The sequence below is a fragment of the Stegostoma tigrinum genome, chromosome 38 (assembly GCF_030684315.1).
Source record: "Stegostoma tigrinum isolate sSteTig4 chromosome 38, sSteTig4.hap1, whole genome shotgun sequence".
Taxonomy (NCBI): domain Eukaryota; kingdom Metazoa; phylum Chordata; class Chondrichthyes; order Orectolobiformes; family Stegostomatidae; genus Stegostoma; species Stegostoma tigrinum.
The window spans coordinates 12,558,055-12,582,264 of record NC_081391.1 but is presented as its reverse complement, the minus strand read 5'-3'; the positions used below and the strand labels follow the sequence as shown (position 1 = coordinate 12,582,264).

The window sequence follows — 24,210 nt, the reverse complement described above, 5'->3', positions numbered from 1 at the left end:
TAGTGCGCTGAGTTGTTGGGCTTTTGTGTTGTTTCCACTTTCTAAATAGTAACAAATGACCCTTTCTCCATCTCTCTTAGAATTCCTTTTCAAAACTGACTGGCCATGTGTTCCTTTTGGTAGAGGAACTGTGTTCTTTCTCTGTTGTTTATTCTTCTGGTTAAAGTGTAAGACTGTGTGTGTGCCACACAATTACACTGCTTTTGTTTGGTGTCTGAGTACACGGCCATAAATGGCCAGTGTATTTTACAAGTAGCCATTCCTCAGCTAGAGGTAGAGAATACCATGTATTGGTCCAAGCTGATGTCACCTTTTGGGCGAGTCCAATCCCGGACTCAAATGTGGCTTGATGGATCGTATTTTCTCACCTACTCTCTGTACACTGCTTTGGCATCATGGCTTCAGGAAGACCAACAAGTTAACTGTTGAGCCACCTCATGTACAACCAAAACCCACATGCCACCAGTTGAAAATCCAGACTCTTAAAATGAACCATATTGATTCATATAAATCGCATGTATTACACTGCGCCCTGCTTGGCCATGGGTGGCACTTCACCCAATTTATGTCCAGTCCTGTGATGTAGCATTGTTCGTTAGATAGGATTCCTATTCCTGATACTTTCTGGAAATCTTCCTGCCCTCTTTTTCTGTGCCTTGTTTTTAAAACGAGGCCAGCCATGATACTGTTCTATGAAGCTACAAATTGGAGCTTCATGTGCGTGAGAGATTTCTAGTCCTGTTGGTCAGTGTGTTTTGTCCTCTTAAACCCAGTGGATTCGGAAGCTGTGACGTTCTGTAGACTCGATCGCCCATGAAAGCAAATTGATTTTTTAGAGTCTACTTTCAGCAGTGACGTTTTTACTCTTTTTGGATCACCCTTCCAAATACATCCAATTTTTTTTGAATTTGGAAATTTGCTAAATTTTACTTGTTTTATGTACTTTAATTGTTTTTGTACTTTAACCTACACAGACTTTGGCACAATTCAAGCCCAAAATCACTTGTTCAGTTTCCTGTAAAGTTAATTCTGAGATTTAACTTAATTTGGCAGTAGTTTTTGAATATGGAAAGAGGCCCTTCAGCCCATCGTGTCCATGCTGGTTATCAAGTATCTAAAAATCCCATTTACCAGCATTTAACGTGTGACCTGTCACACTGACATTTTGAGTGCTCATCTTGGAATATCTTGAGGATTACTACCACTACCTTTCCAGATGCCCACCACTCTCGGTGAAAATACTTTTACTCCAATCCCCCGCTTTAAAACAGTGCATCCTAACTAGTGACCCTTGGGCTAACGTTTCTCCCATCAATTTTTTTTTTGTTTTAAATCCTCCTGCTCCGGTGTTGTTACACACCTCTGGATCAGGTGGGACTTAGGCTCATAGATTCATACAGCAGGGAAACAGACCCTTCAGTCCAACTAGTCCATGCCGACTGTAATCCCAAACCAAACTCATCCCAGCTGCCTGCTTTTGGCCCATACCCCTTTTGAACCTTTCCTGTTCATGTACTTATCCAAATGTCTTTTCAATGTTGTAACTGTACCCATCACTTCCCCTTGCAGCTTATTTCACTTACTAACCTTTTTTTGGTGTAGAAACGTTGTCCCTCTTGCCCTTTCAAAATCTTCCTCCTCTCGCCTTTTAAAAATATGCTCCTAGTTTTGAATTCTCCCCTACCTTTTAGAGAGAGACTTTTGCTATTGAACCCCAGGCCTCCTGGTTCGGGGGGTAAGGGCACTACCATTTGTGCCACTAGAACTCTTACCATTTACCTTTCTAGATATTTTGAAACCAGCCTGTTCAGGAATACTAAGACACACTCCTGGACCTGGTGGGACTTTGTACCTAGGCCTCCTGATCAAAAGCAGGGATTCTAGCTCGGTGACACAAGTGCCCTTCCCACCAACCTTGTGTGCCTGGGAACTTTGTACACCAGTTGGAATGTGTCACGAAACGCATGTTGAATTTGCCGTGTGTCTGAGTGAGACACTGGGGGTCCTTGAAGGAAAAAAAGTCATCGTCACCCAGGCTGGCCCATGAGTCTCTGTCCCACACATGTAGGGAAGCGCCCTTTCGTTACCCTAGTCTCAGTGAAGGTATGCATTTGTGTGTCTCTTTGAGATGGCCTTTCTATTAAAAGTCCTGTACAAATCCACATGGTTGCTTGTCTAAAGCCAGACAGGGATTTCTGATCAGAAAAGGTGCATAGAGTGGCTCTCTGACCTTTTGGCTGTGTTTTGCAGTTCCAACCTTTCTTCTACTTTTAAAGCACAGATTTCCTGATGGCAGGATGTGGTTTTGATGATGCAGAGACTTGTTTGTTCGCTTCAGAGTCTCCAGAGAACAGTTAATCACTTTTAGACTTTCCTTTTGCCTTCTTGAGTGTTGAAGTTGGAATTTACAGAAAATGTTAGCTTGTACCCAGCCTGATGGATGCATTGATCGCTGCATTGTATTGTTTTTAAAATCTGTTCTGTGGAGAGCGTTTTGTTGTTTTGAAACAACACCTCCAAGATTTGCATGTTTATTGTTTTCAAATATGTGCAATTACAGTTGTTAAGCTACTTAGTTCTTTCTCCCCACCTTCAATTTTGTTTTCGTAAATCTCAGCTACAGAGAGAGGGAGGGACCATGTCTTGGCTCAAAGAATGATGTTTGGTTAGTTCAGATAAGGCTTGGGAAACAGAGCCAAGATGTCATGCTCTCTTGCCTGTGATAACAATTCATGAAACCTTCAATAATGGGGAGAGTTGCCAAGTTAACACAACACCTGCACTTGCTGTACAGAATGGTACAGCTGTGTGTGTAGAAATTCCCTGTGTGGTTTAGAAATAATACACCGCCAACTGACCTCGGGCACTACCTGACAGTTCTTCACAACATTTTTTTCGAGGGTTTTGCACACACTTTTTAGCAAGAAAGGACAAATTTTTAACAAGACGGCAGTGGAATTAAGATTAGAATTTTTTTATAGTTAAGGGTGGCTCAGTGTTCGGCACTGCCTCACAGCGTCAGGGACCCAGGTTCAATTCCACCCTTGGGTGACAGTCTGTCTGTGCGGATTTTTCACATTCTCCCCGTGTCTGCGTGGGTTTTCTCCCACAGTCGAAAGATGTGCAGGCTGGATGGGTTGGCCATGGGAAATTGCCCGTAGTGTTCAGGGATGCGTAGATTAGGTGGGTTATGGTTGGGGGGCGGGGGGGGGGAGCGGGAGCGGGGAATGGGTCTGGGTGGCATGCCCTGAGGGCCAGTGTGGACAGGAGTACATTGAAAAGTGTACAGTGTTCCCATTTCTGGTGCCATCTTAGTAACAAAGGTACTTGGGTACAAAAATGAAATGGGGTTTTTAGAAGTTCAATATGAAGTTCTCAATGTAGAAAAATAAAGAAATGAAGCTAAAAGTTAAACATGACAGTCCTCCTTGAGCAGTGGGCCTGCAGATGCTCTATGCTGGGCTTTCGTCACAAGGGCTCGCTCCTCCCGCACTTTGTCGCATCCGCGCACTGGGATGAAGCCCACCTGACGGACTAGCTAGCCACTATTGCTGCTGGTCACCTTCTGGGATCACTGCACTTTGCCAATGACAGGGTCAAGTTAAGGAGTTAGCATAGCAATGTGGAACGTCTGCAGGCCCATAGCTCAAGGAGGACTGTCATGTTTAATGTTTAACTTCACTTCTTTATTTTTCTACATCGAGAACTTCATATTGAACTTCTGAAAACCTCATTTCTTGATTTTTGTACCCAAGATGGTGCCTGGACAATGGACTGAACTGTTGCCTCTCGTGGTGTAGCATATGGTTTCAGTCAATTGGAATTTTATGGTGAGGAAGGAAACCGTTTTGGCCCATGTCTTTGCTAGTGTTACTGAAAAAAGCTGTCCATTGATCTTCCCCCTAACCAAGGCTGATGTAACTAGGTGTAGAGCTGGATGATCACAGCAGGCCGAGCAGGAAACCTAACATTTCGGGCCAAGACCCTTCTTCAGGTCTAGGCCCAAAACATCAGCCTTCCTGCTTCTCTGATGCTGCTTGGCCTGCTGTGTTCATCCAGCTCCACATCTTTTTATCCATGAATCTGCAGTTCCTACTATCTCTGAACCAAGACTGATGTGACAGTATTGACCATTGTGAGCGACCCTTCAACCTGGACCACCTCTGAATATTCCAGGAGATGACTGGGGACGTGACATCGCAGCAGATGCCACCAGGATGAGTCCTTTGGCGCTAACTATTCACAAACTGTACCGTTGACTTGGATGTGGGAATTAAATGCAATATTTCCAATTTGCACTCTTAAAAAAGGGGCGGTACGGTGGCTCAGTGGTTAGCACTGCAGCCTCACAGCGCCAGGGACCTGGGTTCGATTCCCGCCTCGGGCGACTGTGTGGAGTTTGCACATTCTCCCCGTGTCTGCGTGGGTTTCCTCCGGGTGCTCAGGTTTCCTCCCACAGTCCAAAGATGTGCAGGCTAGGTGGATTGGCCATACTAAATTGCCTGTCGTGTTCAGGGGCGTGTGGGTTATAGGGGGATGGGTCTGGGTGGGATGCTTCAAGGGGCGGCGTGGACTTGTTGGGCTGAAGGGCCTGTTTCCACACTGTAGGGATTCTAATCTTGCAGATGATAAAAAAAACTAAGGTGGGTGTTGTGAGGACAGTGCCAAAATGCTTCAAGGGTATTCTGAGACTGAGTGGGCAAAAATTTAGCAGATGGAATACAATGTGGTGAAATGTGCTGTTATCTACTTTATAGCAGGACAAACTGAAATAAAACTTCGCAGCATCTCCCTGTTTGAAATTTTAATGAATAGAGGGACTTGTTAATGTGCAACAACACATGCACAGAGATACCACAATGATATAACTGCATCAGGGAAGCTGAATGGTATGTTGGTCTTTTATTAAAAGAAAATTTGAGTACAGGAGTGAAGGTATCTTACTGGAATTATGCAGCATCGAGGTGAGCCCACACCTGGAATATTTGGTGCAGTTTTGGTCTCCTTGTCCAAGGAAGGAAGAAACTTTCCATTTAGGGCTGTGCCAGTTAGGTTCGCCAGACTCATTCCTGGGATGGAAGGTTTGTCCTGCTGAGTGAATGAATAGACTGGACCTTTTTATTGACTGGAGTTTGGAGTGAGAATCACTAAAAAGAGGCCATTCAGCCCATCACCTCTGCACTGACCCTCCAAAGAGCATCTCATCCAGACCCAACCCCACAACCAAGCATTTAGCATGGCCAATCTACTTAACTTGCACATCTTAGGACTGTGGGAGGAAACTGGAGCACCTGGAGGAAAGTGTCTCGGAAACAGGGAGAATGTGCAAACTCTACACAGACAGTCAAACAAGGGTGGAATTGAACCTGGGTCCCTGGTGCTGTGAGGCTGCAGTGCTAACCACTGAGCCACTGTGTCTCCCTGCTCTAGGTCAAGCTTGCACATGTTTGAGGGATTTATGGGATAGGTACGGGAAAGGTTGGGGGGTGGGGGTTGCGCAGGGGACGTGTGACAGTGACCAGCAGGTTCTAGTACAAAAATAAGCATCAGACCGTTTAAGACTGAGTTTAAAAAAAATTTTTCACCCAGTGAGGAGCTAATCTTTTTGGAATTCCCTGCCCCAAAGTGTTGAGGAAGCTCATTTATTGACTGTGTGTTTGAGACACTGATTAATTTCTGCACATTAAAAACATCCAGGGACATGGATTGTGTGGACAAAATGCGGTTGAATTAGAAGATCAGCCATCATCTTAGTGATTGGAGGAGCAGATTGAATGGCCTTCTCCGACTATTTCTTATGCTGTCTTTGTACTATAGACCATTAGACCTTGCAGCCCAGTGTCTCTAAATGATATTGCAATGTTTTTACAATAAATAATTTTAATATAAACTTACTGTTCCTTTGTTTTGTGCGCACATACGAAATGTTCATTCATTCTTGATCTGTAGTTGTATAAATACCTATTTTGTTGTCTCATCTACATTATATGCATGAATGTTTGTTTGTTTGAGGATAACACCTCATTGTGCTTAAAGTGGCTTTGCCTCGTTAGCCATTTATCTCAAATCAGTATACTACGGTCACTGACGTTTCCACCACTGGAATTAGTTTGCTTAGCCTCATGAACACACCTCAGCTTTTAAACTCTGCCATTAAATCTCCTTTCACCTGCTGTGCTCCCTTTAGTCGTCTCTCGTCCAAAGTTGAATGGAGCTCTCCTGAGTATTTTTGGCCTAGTAGAATTGCCTAAAGCATTCGACAATGGCAAACTCGCTCTGACTCTGTTAGTAGAACCCTTTTTAAACTGAACTTTCGGCAGAACACCCAAATGGATTTAAGAAGTTGCTCTTAACAAGAAATAGGAAATGTGTCATCTTGAGCAATGTCTGAGTGAAGAAAGCTGTAGCCTCCAGACAATGCAGGAAATTGGATTACTGCTTTTAATACTTAGTGGCCTGTGCCTTGATACTAAATTAGAGAAGATACTTGACAGAGAGATGATGTGGCTAAACACTCCCAGAAACACTATGTCCATTTATAAATTGGAAGACATAGCTAAATCCAATTTGCTGCTCACAAAATGGCCACCTCCTCCTCATACATTTGGTGAGACCAAACCCAAACAGAGTGAGCAGTTCCACTGTGTCCGTAAGAACAGCCATGACTTGCCAGTTTTTTTTGGAATTTCAAAAAAACCCAGCTTGCTGCAATGCTAATGCTTCTGAGTTCGGCCTGATGGTGTCCCAATGTGGCCTGACAGCAGCTTGAGGAGCAACACCACTCTCTTTCAGCTTTGGAACTTTACAGCCTCTGAGATTCTAATCAGGGAGTTCCACACTTTTTGGAGCATGACCTCTGTCCTCCATTCTGATGTACTTTCCCTTCCTTCCCTCCACCCTACCCCCCCCCCCCCCCCAAAAAACCTAATCCTTGACACAACCCCTTTGTAAAAACTGAAAGAACTGCAGATGCTGGGAATGAGAAACATGAGCAGAAATCGCTGGAAAGCTCAGCAGGTCTGGTCGCATCGGTGGAGAGAAATCAGAGTTAATGTTTTGGATCTGGTGACCTTTCCGCAGATGCTGCCATGCCCGCTGAGCTTTTCCAGCAGTTTCTGCTCATGTTGTTTCTCTTTTGCTGCTTGTTTTCAGAAGTTAAACAGCTTGTTGGACTTTCCTCTTAGTGATGTTTTTGAGTAGACCTCTTTTCAGTACTAAATGTTTCGAGTAATCTTCTCCATTTGGGTGAACCATTGCAAATTTGCCTGAAGAGGTATATATTGGGGGAACGAATTTCCACAAACAAAGGGAGAGTGGTGCTCTTCGCATTTTCTTTGCTTAAAAATCTAACCCAGTGGTGTGACTGGGGATGACCTTGTACAAGCCTGTACACTGTTCTCCAACAAGCTGTTTAACTTCTGAAAACAAATCTTGAACACCAGTGCCCATGAAGTGGAAAGTTCTGTAATAAACCTTTCCTTTCAGATAATTTACTGCTTTCTGTGGCAGGGGAGGTAACAATGACAGTATTCCCAGATCAAAGTTATCTTTGCGTGACTGGGCTTGACCCTCTGTTTCCCAACTTGCCTTCCTGTTTCAGCAGATATCTCGCTGTAATAACAAAGTTTCCTGAGAGTTTTCCAGGACCTGAATCCATTTACCATCACTGCATAATGTATGTACTACACCCTCTGAACTGACCTCTTCTCTGGTCTGACACTGTTGTGTTCCAATTACTGTGTTTAAAACATTTTCCTCTTAAGCAGGATAGCAGTTTAATTTTGAGCTTAATGCCTCAATTGTTCTTGAAAATTAGCTTGTATGCATCTTGCAGGATTAATGACAGGTCCGCCCTGAGCAAATGTTACAACTGGAAGTTGTGGTATCTGTCTTTATTCCTGCATACTTTTAAACACCAACTGATAATAATATTTTAATCCTGTTGCTAAGTTGTACCAAACAAAAACTTAGCTGACATAAAGCCGCCTCTGCTATTACATTGCAAAGCTCGGTTAGAGATTGAATTGCAAATAGTAACTAGCTGGGCTTTGGAGTGACACTGCTGGTCTCTATCTTTGCTCACCGTCCACCAACCCCAATCCCCAAAAATGAAGGCTGCGGTTTTCTTTGTCTCATCTGCTCACGTGCCCCCCTCCCCTGTGCACTGTCCCATGTGTATGTGCAAGAAAAGTGAGTGGTCACCGTTAGCAATTATCCCCTCCCCTTTCTGTGCAAGTCCCCTATCAGCCAAGGAGTAAACTGTTACCTTCCCTGTCGTAGAAAGCAATAAATTATCTGAAAGGAGTACCAGCAAAAGTAGAAACTTTTCAGTCAGTGAATGAATGAGAACATCAGTGTGCAAATGACCTTGTGTGGCCAGCAAAGAATCATGGAATCCCTGTGGTGTGGAGGCACGCCATTTAGTCCACACTGACCTTCCAAAGAGGACCCTTACCCCTCCCCACCCCTGAACACGATGGGCAATTTAGCATGGCCAGTCCACCCTAACGTGCACACCTGTAGACTGTGGGAGGAAAGCCACACAGACACAGGGAGAATGTTCAAACTCCACATAGACAGCCCACTTCAGGTAAAACCTCCTACTGGAGGCAGATTTGTGCCATTGTGTGCCAAAGATGTTATATCGTACTATATGCTCTAAACTAACATGATCGGTGAAATCGCAAGATGGAATAACAAAACATAGGACTGACTGTAAGGCTGGGAGAAATGGATGTTGGCTCAAGGCAAAAAGATAGCGATGGAACTAAATGGTGGGTGAGGGTGTGGAGGAGAGCAAAATTATTGACAAAGGTCTAGGGGGTTCTGGAGTGGGAGGGAGGATGAATGATGGCAGTGGCTATGATCTAAAATGATTGAACTGAGCCTGGAAGATGGAAGACTGCAGACTCTGCATCCTTTTTGTATTCTGTATCTTGATATGTCTCACATGATGCTGTACTGTGGGATGAGCCTTGTGTCACGTTAAGTCTGTCATTATGCTGTTTGCATCCTCTACTTTTTTTGTAACTTAAGCCTTTGTTTTTGTTTGCAACACCATTGCCTATCACCTTTACTCTGTGGGGCAGCCTAAAATGTCCAAGGCTAATGAAGATTTTTGGATGTATATGACTCATGATTCTCCAGTCTATGTTGTAACAGGATGTTGCGGTTGGCATTTATTTGCTGCATCAGCGTGGAGAGGACTACTCCTTTTCTGTGATGCAGGCAACCTGTGGTCTATAAACTTTTTGGTTGACAATTTATCGTGGCATCTGACCCAAATCGAGGCAGGGCAGCAAATGTGTTCCTGTTCCTTTTTCGATTTACATGAAGGGTGGTGTGAATTCCCCAAACCCTATCACAGAACGCTCGCAGTGCAGAGGGATCTGGGTGACATAGTACGTAAGTTGCAGAGGGTTAGTATGCAGACGCCGCAAGTAATAAGGAAAGCTAATGGAATGTTATAATTTATCAAGAGGGGAATCTAATACGAAAGTGAGAAGGTTATGCCTCAGTTATACAGAGCACTGGTGAGACCACAATCAGCACTGTGCACAGTACTAGCATATTATTAAAGGAAGGGTGTAAATATATTAGAAAACATTCAGGGCAGGTTTACCAGACTATTCAAAAACCGAAATTGCTGGAAAATGTCAGCAGGTCTGGCAGTGTCTGTGGAGAAAAATCAGAGTCCACGTTTTAGGGTAGAGTAACCCATCCTCTGTCTTCTGAAAAGAGGTTCTAGGACCCAAAACATTAACTCTGATTTCTCTCATCAGATGCTGCCAGACTTGAGCTTTTTCAGCAATTTCTGTTTCTGATTTAGAGCGTCCACAGTGCTTTGGGTTTTTGCTAGAATGTTGTCTGGGATTAGCAGCAGGTTTCCTTTAGGATAGGATGGACAATGTAGGCTTTATTCTCCTGAAGTAAGTGGCAACTTGATTGAACCATTATAAGGTGCTGAGGGCTCTGGACCAAGGAAATGTGGAGATGAGGTTTACTGTTTTGGGAGAAACTAGAACTAAGTGGATTGCTCTTTTAAAAAGGAGGGGCTGCTCATTTAAAACAAAGGAGGTAGTACCTCTTCCTCTGAGGATCATGAGTTTTTGGAACATTGCTTCTTCCTGCTTTTTGTGAAGAGTCCTTTGAAAAATTTTTAAGACAGTGGTAGGTAGATTCTTGTTTAGCAATGGAATAAAAGATTAATCCAGATAGGTGGGGATGTGGATTTTGTAATTGTTTGTATCTGATCTAAATAGAAGAGCAGGCTCAAGGACTGGCTGACTCGTGCTCCTGGCTCATGTGCTAGTCAAAGGGTTGTTGATCTCTGGAACTCTTTCCACTGGCGAGCAGGATCACTGAATAGTTTTAGGGCTGAGCGAAATGACTGGGGAGTCAGAGAGTGGGTAATATAGTGGCTCAGTGGTTAGCCCTGCTGCCTCACAGCACCAGGGACCCATGTTCGATTCCACCCGCGGGCGACTGTCTGTTTGGATCTTGCAAATTCTCCCCGTGTCTGTGTGGGTTTCTCACCACAGCCCAAAGATGTGTAGGTTAGGTGGATTACCCATGGGAAATTGCCCAAAGCGGACAGGATTGTGCAGGATCGGTGGGTTAGCCATGGGAAATGCAGGAATATGGGGATATGGTGGGGTTTGGGATGCTCTTTTGAGTGTCGATGAATGAAGACCTGATGGGCTGAATGGCCTCTTCCCACATTGAATCATAGAATCCCTACAATGAGTAGGTGGGTAGGCACATAGAGGCCATACTCAAATGAACCATGCTCTTCTCAAATGGCAGAGCAGCCTCAAGGTGTTGAAAGGTCTGCTCCTCCTCATTCTGCGTATGACCAGCTCTGTACTTGGGCACATGAGACCTCAAGAACATGCTTTGTTCAAATTGTCCAATGTGCCTGTCAAAAAATATTTTTTTCCCTCATTTTAATGTCAAACCCCCGGATCTTTCTCTATTCTGGAAAAACAGTTCATCAATTGGTGAATTTTTCCCATGGGTCCTCATTTAAACTGACATTTTGAGGTCCTCTCTGGCCCAACTGTCCTTTCTCTTTATACTTCCAGCACTCGTGTCATCTAAAACATCTCATCAAGTGGTGATTCATTGTAAATAATGTGGAATTGTACCGGACTGAATGATACTGTCAAATCTGTCAGTTCGTTGTGTTATTGCAATTTCTGGTGACTTGTCTCCTGTGATCACAGACAAGTGACGACCAATTTTTTGATCTTGCTAAAATTGCAGCCACATCTCTCTCGCTTCAGCCAAACTTAACAAAAAAATCTTCAATGTTAACTTGAACTTTGCCGTGATCTCCTGTATGAGGTCCCTGAGGATTAATTCTCCTCCTTACTTCCACACCCCTAAAGTGTCGACCAGTGCCAACAGACACAAAAGCAAGCTAAATACCTCTTTTTTGTTTTTTTTTACTTTTCTTTGGACTTAGTTTTTTAAAAAAAGCAAGGTTGCATTTTTTGGGTCACTTTTTGCATGGGACAATTGGGAAAATTGCATTTTGCAATTGCTTCAGTTATCATTTGGGGAGTAGAGTCAAAACAATGGAAGAGCTAAGCCTGGCAGCATCTGAAAGGCCTGGTATGAAGCATCATGAAGGGAAGGCAAGGGGAGGTGGTACTCTGTTCATGATTACAACTGGCCTGCCATTCTGATTCTGAAAAGGATGAGGGCAGTAAGTTGGTGATAAGCAAAATACTGTGGTTGCTGGGAATCTGAAATAAGAGAACGTAAGCTGGGAGAGAAGATCATGTTAAAGCTTCAGTGCGGGAGGGGGTTAAATGACTATTCTTTAGAATCGGAAGTGCTGATGGCAAACAGCTTTTTAACCAGTCCAGAGACTGGAAAAGTGGCAAGCGGGTAGCGGTGGAGTCAGAAAACCATGAAGATTTTGGCGAATGGAGGCCATGAGCAATTTTGTTCTTCAATATCACCGTCCAAATGTGAAAATTGGAACACAGCAATTCTGTGGCGTGCCCATGTCATTCACCTCATTAGGTGCTTGAGCAATTTTTTTTGCAGTCAGTGTGATGAGCAGTTTCTGTTTAGGTGTGAAAACCAGATCATCTAACGCGTGCTGGCTTTAGCAGCAAGATTAATCTGTGTAATGGAGAGAGAGAGAGCCTCGAAAGAGAGTCAGTTCTGTTACTGATAAGGTGCAAGCAATTGCAATGCTAAATAGGCCAGCAGTTTCAAAGTGGTACCACCAAACATGTGAAAGTTGTTGCTGATCTGTGATAATATGTACTTGTGAGTAAGTGGATTGCAAATATATGGCAGTGAGCTATAACTACTGTGGCTGTTCTTACAGGATTGTAATTCAGTTTGAGTAGAATAATGAGGTTTGTAAGGTTGTTAGGAGTGTGCATTGCTTTTCCTGATGAGTTGAAGATGACTGAAAGCATGATGAAGAGACTCTGTCCTTTCTCCTTTGCTGGCGGGGGTCCACAAAAGGACATCACCTTTTTATTAAATCGAAATCAGCCTGTTCAGGGGCATTGTGAGGAAGTACTAGAGATGTGCATGCACAGACACACATGCAACACTGTGCTTCCTGAAGAGAGCTGTTGAGCATTCTCAAATTTCAGAAAAAGGTTTTCTTTATTTGATAAGATTGCTGAAACAGCCTGTCTCGATGAAGTTACTTCATCTCTATCAAACGTGAGACATTTTTTAAATTAAAGTCCTTTACAGTGCAGAAGCAGGCCATTTAGCCCATCGAGTCTGAACTGACCCTCTGAAGGACGTCCCATCCAAACCCAGCCCTATCCTTGTATTTCCCATGGCTAACTCAACTAACTAGAGACTATCAGTAATTTCCAATGGCCAATCCACCTGGCCTGCACATCTTTGGACTGTGGGAGGAAACCAGAGCATCTGGAGGAAACCCACACGGGGAGAATATGCGAACTCTGCACAGACAGTCACCTGAGGTCAGAATCGAACCCAGGTCCTTTGGTGCTGTGAGGCAGCCGTGCTAACCACTGAGGCACCGTGCCATTCTTGTTGGTTGATTAAAATGGAACCTGGTGAAGGTGAACTGGTAAACCACTTTCATGGCTGATGTGACAATCCTCATTCCACTTTCCTGCATTTTTCCCCCATGATTCCCTTTTTTTTAAAGAAAAAGCTACCTGGGGGCCTTGAATATTCTTAATGACCAGCTTCGACAGTTCTCGGCCGGGAAGAATTTTGTCCAACTTACTATCCAATCGGGGGGGAAACCCTTCCCCCTCATCTCTGTCGTAAATGGGAGGCCACTTGCTCCGAGATAGTGCATGCACTTGGGTACACTCTTGAGGGGAAACAACCTTTCTGCATCTATCCTGCCAGGCCCCTAAAACTTTTTTTTAATATTTCAATAAGTTTGCCTCTTTGTTCTTAACCTCATTGAGCCTTGTCTTATTCCTAAATTCCTCCACTTCCTTTTAACAGGTTGGGCTTGTTCTTGAACTGTTTGTGATTTGAGCTTTAGTCCACGTGTGTGCTTGCAAAGCTTGGATATGATTTGGATCGGTTAGGGTAATCTGTCCATTCTTGGGTTTTCTTCATAATTGAAGCCTTGCACCAGTGTGAATGGTCTAATTGCTGTATGTTTTGGGAATCTTGTTACTAGTCTGCTAGTTTTGAGCTATTACTTGAATTCAAGCAATTGGGAATAGAAATGTGGATTTAAAAACAAAAAGCACTGGAATGAAGTACAAGCCATGTTTTGTTTGTTTGTTTAATGTGATAAAAAGGGGCTGAGGGTCATAGGGATGTGCTTGTGTGCACATTTCGGTTTAAAAGACCATAATCCCATCTTTTTCGAGTCATTTCTGACTCTGTTTCTGCATTTGTCTGGTTCAGATATCCTACTTTCATAATTTTCAAACAACTTGCATTTCTGTAGCACCTACCATGAGCCAGTACTTGCCCCAAAGCACTTTGCAATCGCGTACTGTTGAACGTAGTCGCTGTTGTAATGTTGGACTTGTATACGCAGCATGATTTAAACAGGGATGATTTGTCATTGGCTATTCATCTGTGTCTGTTTCTTCTGTCACAGAGCTGTTGGTAAAACCTGCCTGCTGATCAGCTACACGACAAATGCCTTTCCTGGAGAATACATCCCGACTGTGTGAGTACCTTAGAAGTGATGTAGATATTTTGTTCCCTTTTAGGATTTTGGGGTTTGCTCCGCAATGGTCCTCTGACTAAACTCCACTGTGTCTTGCCTACATCCATTTTGAATTTAGTCCTCCAAGCACATAAGTTTTGGTGATTGATTGACACCCATCTTTGCTCATTTGTGGCAATAGTGTCACTTTCCAAATAAGCAGTACTGCATAGAATTTGCAACAACGGACCAGACCTCCCCGGTGGCCATACGTCTGTGCTCTGCCCTAGCTTCTGCATTCTAGTTTTACACTGTGTTCTCCACCCAAAGTATACTGCCAGTCCTAAACTTCCCTACACCTGGAGAATCTCTAGTGGCAAGAAAATCCGGACAGAACTAATTTCTACCTGCATTATCATTTGACCAGCCCTGAATAATGAGACCCCGTATTGTCAAATGCTTCTGCTGCACCTTTGTTCCCTCCTCAGAGTTGACAGTTCCAGCACACACACTTCTGTCTGTATTCTGTAAACTGAAATCTTCTGTATGCTCGCACAAGCACCTGCCTAGCTCCCCTGTGCTCACTGATCTGGATTGGCCCCGAGTTGAACTGTGGCCTCGTTTTTAAACTTCTTGCCCTTTTGTTTTCCAATCTTGCCGTGGCCTTGCCCCTCTATACCTCCAGCCCCACAACTCCTGAGGTATTTGTTTGAGTCTGGTCTCCTTGAGCATGCCTGGTTTTAAATATTTCCACCAGTGGCGGCTGAGTCTTATCCTAAGCTCTGGGATTCTCTTGCTTAAACCTGTCCTCCTTTCCTCCCTCTGATGAAGGGTCTAGGCCCGAAACATCAGCTTTTGTGCTCCTGAGATGCTGCTTGGCCTGCTGTGTTTCATCCAGCCTCACATTTTATTATCTTGGAATTCTCCAGCATCTGCAGTTCCCATTATCTCTCCTTTCCTCCCTCGACAAGACGTTCCGAACAGTCAGTGCTTCGATCAAGCTTTTGGCCATCCATCCTAATACCCCTCTATTTATTTAGCATCAGATAATGCTGCCAAGTGTTAAGGTGTCATTTGATCACAATGTTCAATGGTAACACTGTTTGAGAGAGAGAAATGTCTTATTAAGCCGCTACCTGGAGACAGGACAGCATGGTGAGGTTGTAGTAAGGATTGGGAAGTACTGTAAGCAGCGTTTACACATCTTGTTCCCACCAAGCCCCTAACTGAAGCACATTTCACCAGCTGCTGTTACTGTGCTTGGGTTGCTAGAGTGATGTGGTCATCTTGTCTTGAAGTCTGGTGAGCTAATGTTGAGAACTGGCAGGCCAAGCAGCATCTCAGCAGCACAAAAGCTTTTGTGCTGCTGAGATGCTGCTTGGCCTGCTGTGTTCATGCAGCTTCACACTTTGTTATCTTGGATTCTGCAGTTCCCATTATCTCTAATGTTGAGAACTGCCTCACCCACAATGCGGGGCCTGAGGATCTTGAAATACTGAAACCTAGAAAATAGGAACAGGAGTAGGCTATTTGGCCCTTCAGTCCTACTCTGCCATTCAACATGATCAAGGCTGATCACCTAATTTCCTTCAGATTTGAAATCTCTAACCATCTCTGCGTGGATGCTGACAGTTCTGAGTTTCTCCAGTGTTCTCCGTGTTTGATCCAGCTCCATACACTGCCTATACATAGTCTCCATACCCCTTGGAGTTAAGTGGATCTATTTCCTCCTTTTTGAAAACGTTCACTATTTTGGCCTTGGCTGCTTTCTGTGGGAGAGAATCCCACAGGGCTCACCGTTCCCTGGGTGAAGACATGTCTCCTAATTCTGAGCTTATCTCTAGTGCAGCGGGAATGTCCTTATCTCCGGGCCAAAAGGCCTCGATTCGCGCCTTACTTGCCCCAGACACGTCATAATGTGTCTGAACAGGTTAATTTAAATGCTGGGTTCTAAAGGCAAGCTGATGTTAGTTCCATTTTGTAGATTATAAATGGGAGATGGGTAGATCCTTGATAAGTAAGGGGATCGAAGGTTACAAGGGAGAAGGCAAGATAATGGATTTGAGAAACATATCAGCCATGGATGGGCTGAATGGCCTAATTCAGCTCCTATATCTTGTGGTCTTGCGGTGTTCCTGATGTGGGACCATTTTGGCCTTTGACCAGTAACTGGCCTAGAATATCGTAACCGTACCGATTGGCTGCAGTCAGCCAGTGCACCAAGCAAGTTTCCCCTTTCTCTTAAAGACAAAGATACTATTGGGAGAGGAGATAATGGGAACTGCAGATGCTGGAGAATCTGAGATAACAAAAGTGTGGAGATGGATGAACACAGCAGGCCAAGCAGCATCTTAAGAGCACAAAAGCTGACGTTTCGGGCCTAGATCTGATGAAGGGTCTAGGACCGAAACGTCAGCTTTTGTGCTCTTAAGATGCTGCTCGGCTTGCTGTGTTCATCCAGCTCCACACTTTATCAAAAATACTGTTGGTTTCTGTTGCTGAAGAACTTCTTTCTTTTGTGATTTTTTTTAAAAAATTTTTTCCCATTGCTCAGCACTGGGTCTTTTGTTGTCCACGAATGCTTTACAATCATCTAATTGTTGTTGCTTTTCTTTTTGATCACCCAGTAAATTGTCCAAAATGCCTGCTTTATTTGGCTTGATCATTGTTTGTTTGTGATCTCCTGGGTCATATTGTGACCCAGTAACTGCTGGTGGGAGGATGCCTAGTCCCAGAACAAAGACACTGGGCTTTTAAAATTTAAAAAAAAACAAAAGAACTGCAGATGCTCTAAACCAGAGACAAAAACAGAAGTTGCTGGAAAAGGTTGGCAGCATCTGTGAGGAAAAGAACAGAGTTAACTTCCTGCGGAAGGGTCACCAGACCTGGAATGTTAACTCAATTTTTGTTTTCTTCACAGATGCTTCCAGACCTGTTGAGCTTTCCCAGTAACTTCAGCAGTATTCAAGGATATCTGTTCATCCAGGGTCATAATCATCGCAGTAACAATCTTTTGCAATGGGAATAATTACCCTTCCTTTAACAAAAAGGCTACTTTTTCTTTAAACAAGTGTCCACTGTTGGGTGCAGTAAGTGTACTTTCCATAACAGATACTGTTTTTATTTATTGTCAGGACCTGGGCTATTAAGACCATAAGACATAGGAGTGGAAGTAAGGCCAGTTGGCCCATTGAGTCCACCCCGCCATTTCATCATGGCTGATGGGCATTTCAGCTCCACTTACCCACACTCTCCCCGTGGCCTTTAATTCCTTGAGATCAAGAATTTATCAGTCTCTGCCTTTGAAAACATTTAACGTCCCGGCCTCAACTGCACTCCATGGTAATGAATTCCACAAGCCCACCACTCTCTGGCTGAAGAAATGTCTTCTCATTTCTGTTTTAAATTTACCCCCTCTAATTTTAAGGCTGTGCCCACGGGTCCTAGTCTCCCCGCCTAACGGAAACAACTTCCGAGCGTCCACCCCTTCTAAACCATACATTATCTTGTAAGTTTCTATTAGATCTCCCCTCGACCTTCTAAACTCTAATGAATACAATCCCAGGGTCCTCAACCATTCATCGTACCTTAAACCTACCATTCCAGGGATCATCCGTGTGAATCTCCACTGGACATGGTCCAGGGCCAGTATGTCCTTCACCAGCACTTACTGTTCACCCCCAATTGCGCTCACATTTACTGACTTGCTAGGCCACTTTTGGGATGGGGGTGGCGGTGCAGCTAAGAATCCTATTGCTGTAGATTTGAAGACACAGTAGGGTCGGGTTAACCTATCTGTCAGACTCTGAGTAAGGAGGACAGATATCCATCCTTGAAACACTCTACTGAAGCTCCTGCTCTCTTTAATGTAGATCCAACAGGGAGTTAGACAAAACCTCTTAACCAGGAGGAGTGGTGAGAATTGAGAACTTTCTGTGATGGAGGAAAATAACAAAGATGTGTTCAGCACAAGGCTAGGTGAATGCCTAGAGGAAGCAGTAGAAGGTCTGGGTTAGACAAAGAGTGGAATTAGTGAAACGGATGAGTATCTGGAAGTTGTTTTGCTAAATGAGGTGAGTGGTTTATTCCAGATTTGTTAATATCCCCAACTACTGGGCTGGGATCGAACTCTTCTCTCCTGAGCGTTAGTCCAGTCCCCTCCATTTCAGCAACTATAGTTTCACCAGACCATGGGTGGGGCTGATCTCCTGGTAGAGAGGAGATAAATGGTGGTTTATCCTGAGGGTTAATATGCCTTGGGCGAGGGGAGAGGGTGAGGAGGAGAGTCCTTTAATGGTGACCTCAGCCAATGCAGGAATTGGTCCCAACTTGTTGTGTCGCAAGCCAGCTGTCCGGCCAACTGAGCTACCCTTTCCCCTACCCCTTGATAATGAGTCTGATTGCTTCACTATTCCCAACCCCACCCTGCTGCAGTGTTTGGTTGTTCTCTCCCTCCTTACAGATTCGATAACTATTCTGCCAACGTGATGGTCGATGGTAAGCCGGTGAACCTGGGGCTATGGGATACAGCTGGACAAGAGGATTATGATCGTCTCCGGCCACTGTCCTACCCACAGACCGTATGTAAACCTTACACTCGTAGCATGTAGCACACGAACAGGCCATTTGGCCCAAAACTTCTATACCAGTTCATGCTGCAAGTGAGACTTCTCGTTTTTTTTTCATCTGATCTCATCAACTTGATCTTGTTTCTATTTTGTTTTTAAACCAAGCCTCATGTTTGTGTGTCTGTGCTGTTCACCTCAACTTCTCCATGTGTGTCAAGTTCCTCATTCTCTAGTGAAAGAAGTTTCTCACTAACTCCCTGTTGGAATTACTTAAGAATCTAAGAAATCTTGGAGTCAGTCATCCTGCCTTTGAGAGCCGTCAAGACTCTCCACCATTCGCTAAGGTTATGGTTTAGCCTTGGCTGCAGATAGCCAACAAATTGGTAAACCTTTTGAGTTAATAAATGCCACCTCCTCTGACCCACAGTGAGCCAATTTTATGACAATTGTTATTCTGACACTTGTTGACCTTGTGTTCTAGATTCCCCAGCTAGGAGAAATATTTTCTCAGCAGTTACTCTGTTAAACCCCCCGAAGAGTGTTATTTGTTTCAATCAGTCGCCTCTGAATGTACCGACCTTGTTAACTCAGTGATTCATGTACAAGAACACCTCATTCCTTTTGGTGCTTGTTTCTCGACCTTGCTTTTCAGAACAAAAATAATCTTGCTTTTTTTTTCGACCAGTGTGGTGTGAAAATCCTCCACTTCACAACTGTACTTAGTTTATATTCTGCCTGGGAGAATCACACCATACAGAAGTGGCCCTTTGGCCCATTGAGTCTGTACTGGCGAAACTACATTACGACCTACACCAGTCCCTCTTTCCCACACCATAACCTTGAATGTTATGACACTTCAAGTGCACGTCCAAGTATTTTTGAAATGTTTGTTTGAGAGGCTTTTTACCTCAACTGTCCTCCGAGGCAGTGCCTTCCAGACCCTCCCCACCCCTTCCAAGTGGAGGGGGAAAGAAATCCTCAACTCCTTTCTAAGCCTCCTGCCTTTCACTTTTTAAATTGTGCCTCCTGTTCTTGACCTTTCATAGTCATAGACAAGTCCAGCATGGAAACAGACCCTTCAGTACAAATTGCCTGTGGCAACCAGATATCCTGAATTAATCCAGTCCCTTTCAACTACAGGGAAGAACTGCTTTCTATTTACCCTGTCTATGCCCTTTGTACACCTCTATCAGGTCCACCAACCCCTCCCCTTCCCCAACCAAAGTTCTCTGCTCCAAAGACGACAACCATTGCTAAAATTCCAGGCAACGTCCTGGTGAAGCTCCTTTACACTTCCTCCAGTGCGATTACATCCCTTCTATACTGAGGTGACCAGAATTCCCCACGGTGAATAAATATGTCCCTCTGAGACAGGCAAGAAGGGGTAAGATAAAGGAACCTTGGATGACAAGAGCGGTGGAGCTTCTCGTCAAAAGGAAGAAGGTAGCTTACGTAAGGTGGAGGAAGCTAGGGTCAAGCTCAGCTCTAGAGGATTACAGGCAGGCGAGGAAGGAGCTCAAAAATGGTCTGAGGAGAGCCAGGAGGGGGCACGAGAAAGTCTTGGCCGAATGGATTAGGGAGAACACAAAGGCATTTTACACTTGTGAGGAATAAGAGAATGGTCAAAGAAAGAGTAGGGCCGATCAGGGATACCATAGGGAACTTGTGTGTGGAGTCTGAGGAGGTAGGGGAAGCCCTAAATGAGTTTTTTGCTTCTGTCTTTACGAAAGAAACGAACTTTGTAGTGAATGAAACCTTTGAAGAGCAGGTGTGCATGCTGGAATGGATAGAGATAGAGGAAGCTGATGTGCTGAAAATTTTGTCAAACATTAAGATTGACAAGTCGCCAGGCCTGGACCAGATTTGTCCTCGGCTGCTTCGGGAAACGAGAAATGCAATTGCTTCGCCACTTGCGAAGATCTTTGCATCCTCGCTGTCCACTGGAGTCGTACCTGAGGACTGGAGAGAGGCAAATGTAATTCCTCCCTTCAAGAAAGGAAATAGGGAAATCACTGGTCTGTAATTGCCAGGAAGTCTCACGTCTGTCGTCTGCAAGGTGTTAGAAAGGATTCTGAGGGATAGGATTTGTGACCATCTGGAAGAGCATGGCTTGATTAAATGCAGTCAACACGGCTTTGTGAGGGGCAGGTCATGCTTCACGAACCTTATCAAGTTCTTTGAGGATGTGACTAGAAAAGCTGATGAGGGTCGAGCTGTGGATGTGGTGTATATGGACTTCAGCAAGGCATTTGATAAGGTTCCCCATGGTAGGCTCATTCAGAAGGTCAGGAGGAATGGGATACAGGGGAACTTAGCTGTCTGGTTACAGAATTGGCTGGCCAACAGAAGGCAGCGAGTGGTAGTAGAAGGAAAATATTCTGCCTGGAAGTCAGTGGTGAGTGGTGTTCTACAGGGCTCTGTCCTTGGGCCTGTACTGTTTGTAATTTTTATTAATGACTTGGATGAGGGGATTGAAGGATGCATCAACAAGTTTGCAGTCGACATGAAGGTTGGAGGTGTCGTTGACAGTATAGAGGGCTGTTGTAGGCTGCAGCGGGACATTGACAGAGGATGCAGAGATGGGCTGAGAGGTGGCAGATGGAGTTCAACCTGGATAAATGCGAGGTGATGCATTTTGGAAGGTCGAATTTGAAAGCTGAGTACAAGATTAAGGATAGGATTCTTGGCAGTGTGGAGGAACAGAGGGATCTTGGTGTGCACATACATAGATCCCTTAAAATGGCCACCCAAGTGGACAGGGTTGTTAAGAAAGCATATGGTGTTTTGGCTTTCATGAGCAGGGGGATTGAGTTTAAGATTCGTGAGATCTTTTTGCAGCTCTATAAAACTTTGGTTAGACCGCACTTGGAATACTGCGTCCAGTTGTGGTCGCCCTATTATAGGAAAGATGTGGATGCTTTGGAGAGGGTTCAGGGGAGGTTTACCAGTATGCTGCCTGGACTGGGGGGCTTATCTTATGAAGAGAGGTTGACTGAGCTCAGACTTTTTTCATTGGAGAAAAGGAGGAGGAGAGAGGACCTAATTGAGGTATACAAGATAATGAGAGGCATAGATAGAGTTGATAGCCAGAGACTATTTTCCAGGGCAGAAATGGCTAACATGAGGGGTCATAGTTTTAAGCTGGTTGGAGGAAAGTATAGAGGGAATGTCAGAGGCGCGTTCTTTACACAGAGAGTTGTGAGAGCATGGAATGCGTTGCCAGCAGCAGTTGTGGAAGCAAGGTCATTGGGGTCATTTAAGAGACTGCTGGACATGCATATGGTCACAGAAATTTGAGGGTGCATACATGAGGATCAATGGTCGGCACAACATTGTGGACTGAAGGGCCTGTTCTGTGCTGTACTGTTCTATGTTCTACTCCAGCTGTGGTCAAACCAAAGTACTGTACAGCTCCAGCATAACCTCCCTACACTTGTAGTCTAGCCTCGATTGATAAAGCAAAGTGTCCTGTATGCTGCTTCAAGTACCCCTGTTGACCTGTTCAGCCACCTTCAGGGATCTGTGAACAAGATCACTCTGTTTCTCTTCCTAGTGTCCTGCTATTCGTTGAACTTGTTTTGTTAATATTTATTGTATGGAGCCCTTGTGTCTCGTCTTGTCTCGCTCCCATTTCCAAACCCAGGAGGAGGATTAGGCCATTCAGCACCCTTGACCCTGCTGTGACATTCTAGACCATTGAAGCCTTTTTCTTGGACTATACCCTTGACCTCTCTCAAAGATGCTTAATGATTTGCGCCTCCACAGCCACTTGAGGTAGCGAATTCCAAAGATGCACCACTGATTGGGAGAAGTAATTCCTTCTGTTCAGTCCCGAAGGTCCTAACATCTAATCTGAGAGAGTATCCCCCTGGCTTTGGCCCCTCTTCCATTCCCCAGCTACCTTCTCTGCTTTGATTTGATTTATTATTGCCACATGTACCTAATTACAGTGAAAAGTTTTTTGTTTGACATCCAGCACAGGCAGATCAAACAAGAGGACTGAAGTGTGAGCTCAGAGATTAATACACTTGACATATTAAACTCTTGTTTTTTTTTCCAATATCTTAACATTTTCAGCAAGCTCATACTTAGGTTGTCTTCTTTCTAATTGGAAATTTGCATTGATGTTGAGTGATTAAAAGCTTTACTTCCCCAAAATGCTCAGTCTGGCTACCCACTACAATGCTGAGCTACAAATAAACCAGCTCCAAGCAATGTGGAGAGGGTTGAGGGGTGAAAGGCAGGCCAAGGTTTGTGGTTGGAAAATGCATGTGTGGGAATATGGAGCAAACTCTAGAGTGCTCTAGCATCTATAGTCACAGTAACATATCTAGGCTCACTGCATGTGAATCCGAAGCACAGTGATTGTTTTCAGGCATTGGAGGGTGGTAGGCACCTATAGGAGATTTCATAGTGTTTACTCTTTTATGGAATCCCTACAGTGTGGAAACAGGCCCTGCAACCCAACTGGTCCACACTGACCCTCAGAGCATCCCACCCATCCCCTTATAACCCACCTAATCGACACATCCCTGAACACTACGGGCAATTTAGCATGGCCAATCCACCCTAACCTACACATCTTTGGACTGTGGGAGGAAACCAGAGCACCCGGAGGAAACTCTCTCAGACACGGGGAGAATGTGCAAACTCCACACAGACAGCTGCCCGAGCGTGAAATCGAACCCGGGTCCCTGGTGCGATGAGGCAGCAGTGCTAACCACTGAGCCACCATGCTGCCCCAGATATTCCAGGTCTGGCAGTGACTCTGACCGGAACATAACCATTCGGCCCATCTATTATCTGACAATATTTTGTGCGATCATGGCTGATCGTTCATTTCGTTGGAGAATCTCACCAAGTCTGGCAGCGCCTGTGGCGAGAAAGCAGAGTCAATATTTGACCCATCTGCAGACCCCTTTTGAAACATTAACTTCTCTTTCTCGCTACAGATGTCGTCAAAACTGGAGTTCCTCCAGCATTCTCTGCTTTCTTGTTTCAGACTTCCAGCGTCCGCAGTTCTTTCTGGTTTTATTCATTTCAATAACTTTTTAAAAAATTCTACACTAAACTTTTTTGTTTTTTTTCTTAGTGCCGTTGATTTATGTTCTGAGTGAAAAAACTGCGGGTGCTGTAAATCACGAACAAGAGCAGAAGTTGCTGGAAAAGCTCAGCAGGCCTGGCAGCATTTGCGAAGAAAAACATAATCCGAGTTAACGTTTTTGCAAAGGTCTGAGGAGCCGCCACTGGACCCGAAATGTTAACTCTGAATTATTTTTTCTTCTTTGCAGATGCTGCCAGATCTGCTGAGTTTCTCCAGCAACTTTTTTGTTTTTGTTAATGAGTTATGTTCTGGTTGAGCTGGATGAAATGCTCGGTTGCCGTGATACCCCGTAACCTGTGTTGCCGTGGTAATGATTCATTTTCCCATTTTCCCCTCCCAGGATGTTTTCTTGATCTGCTTTTCATTGGTCAGCCCCGCGTCATTCGAAAATGTTCGTGCCAAGG

The 24,210-nt window shown here is 44.4% G+C and overlaps 1 protein-coding gene across 1 annotated transcript in view; it reads left to right on the top strand.

The window, feature by feature from the left end:
- LOC125446985 (ras-related C3 botulinum toxin substrate 1-like) overlaps positions 1-24,210 on the top strand; it is a 61,138-nt gene that overhangs the window by 20,379 nt on the left and 16,549 nt on the right. Inside the window, exons 2-4 of the mRNA XM_048521052.2 lie at positions 14,084-14,155; positions 18,597-18,714; positions 24,147-24,209. Of these exons, the coding sequence (XP_048377009.1) occupies positions 14,084-14,155; positions 18,597-18,714; positions 24,147-24,209 (253 nt within the window). The remainder of the gene's footprint in view (positions 1-14,083; positions 14,156-18,596; positions 18,715-24,146; position 24,210) is intronic.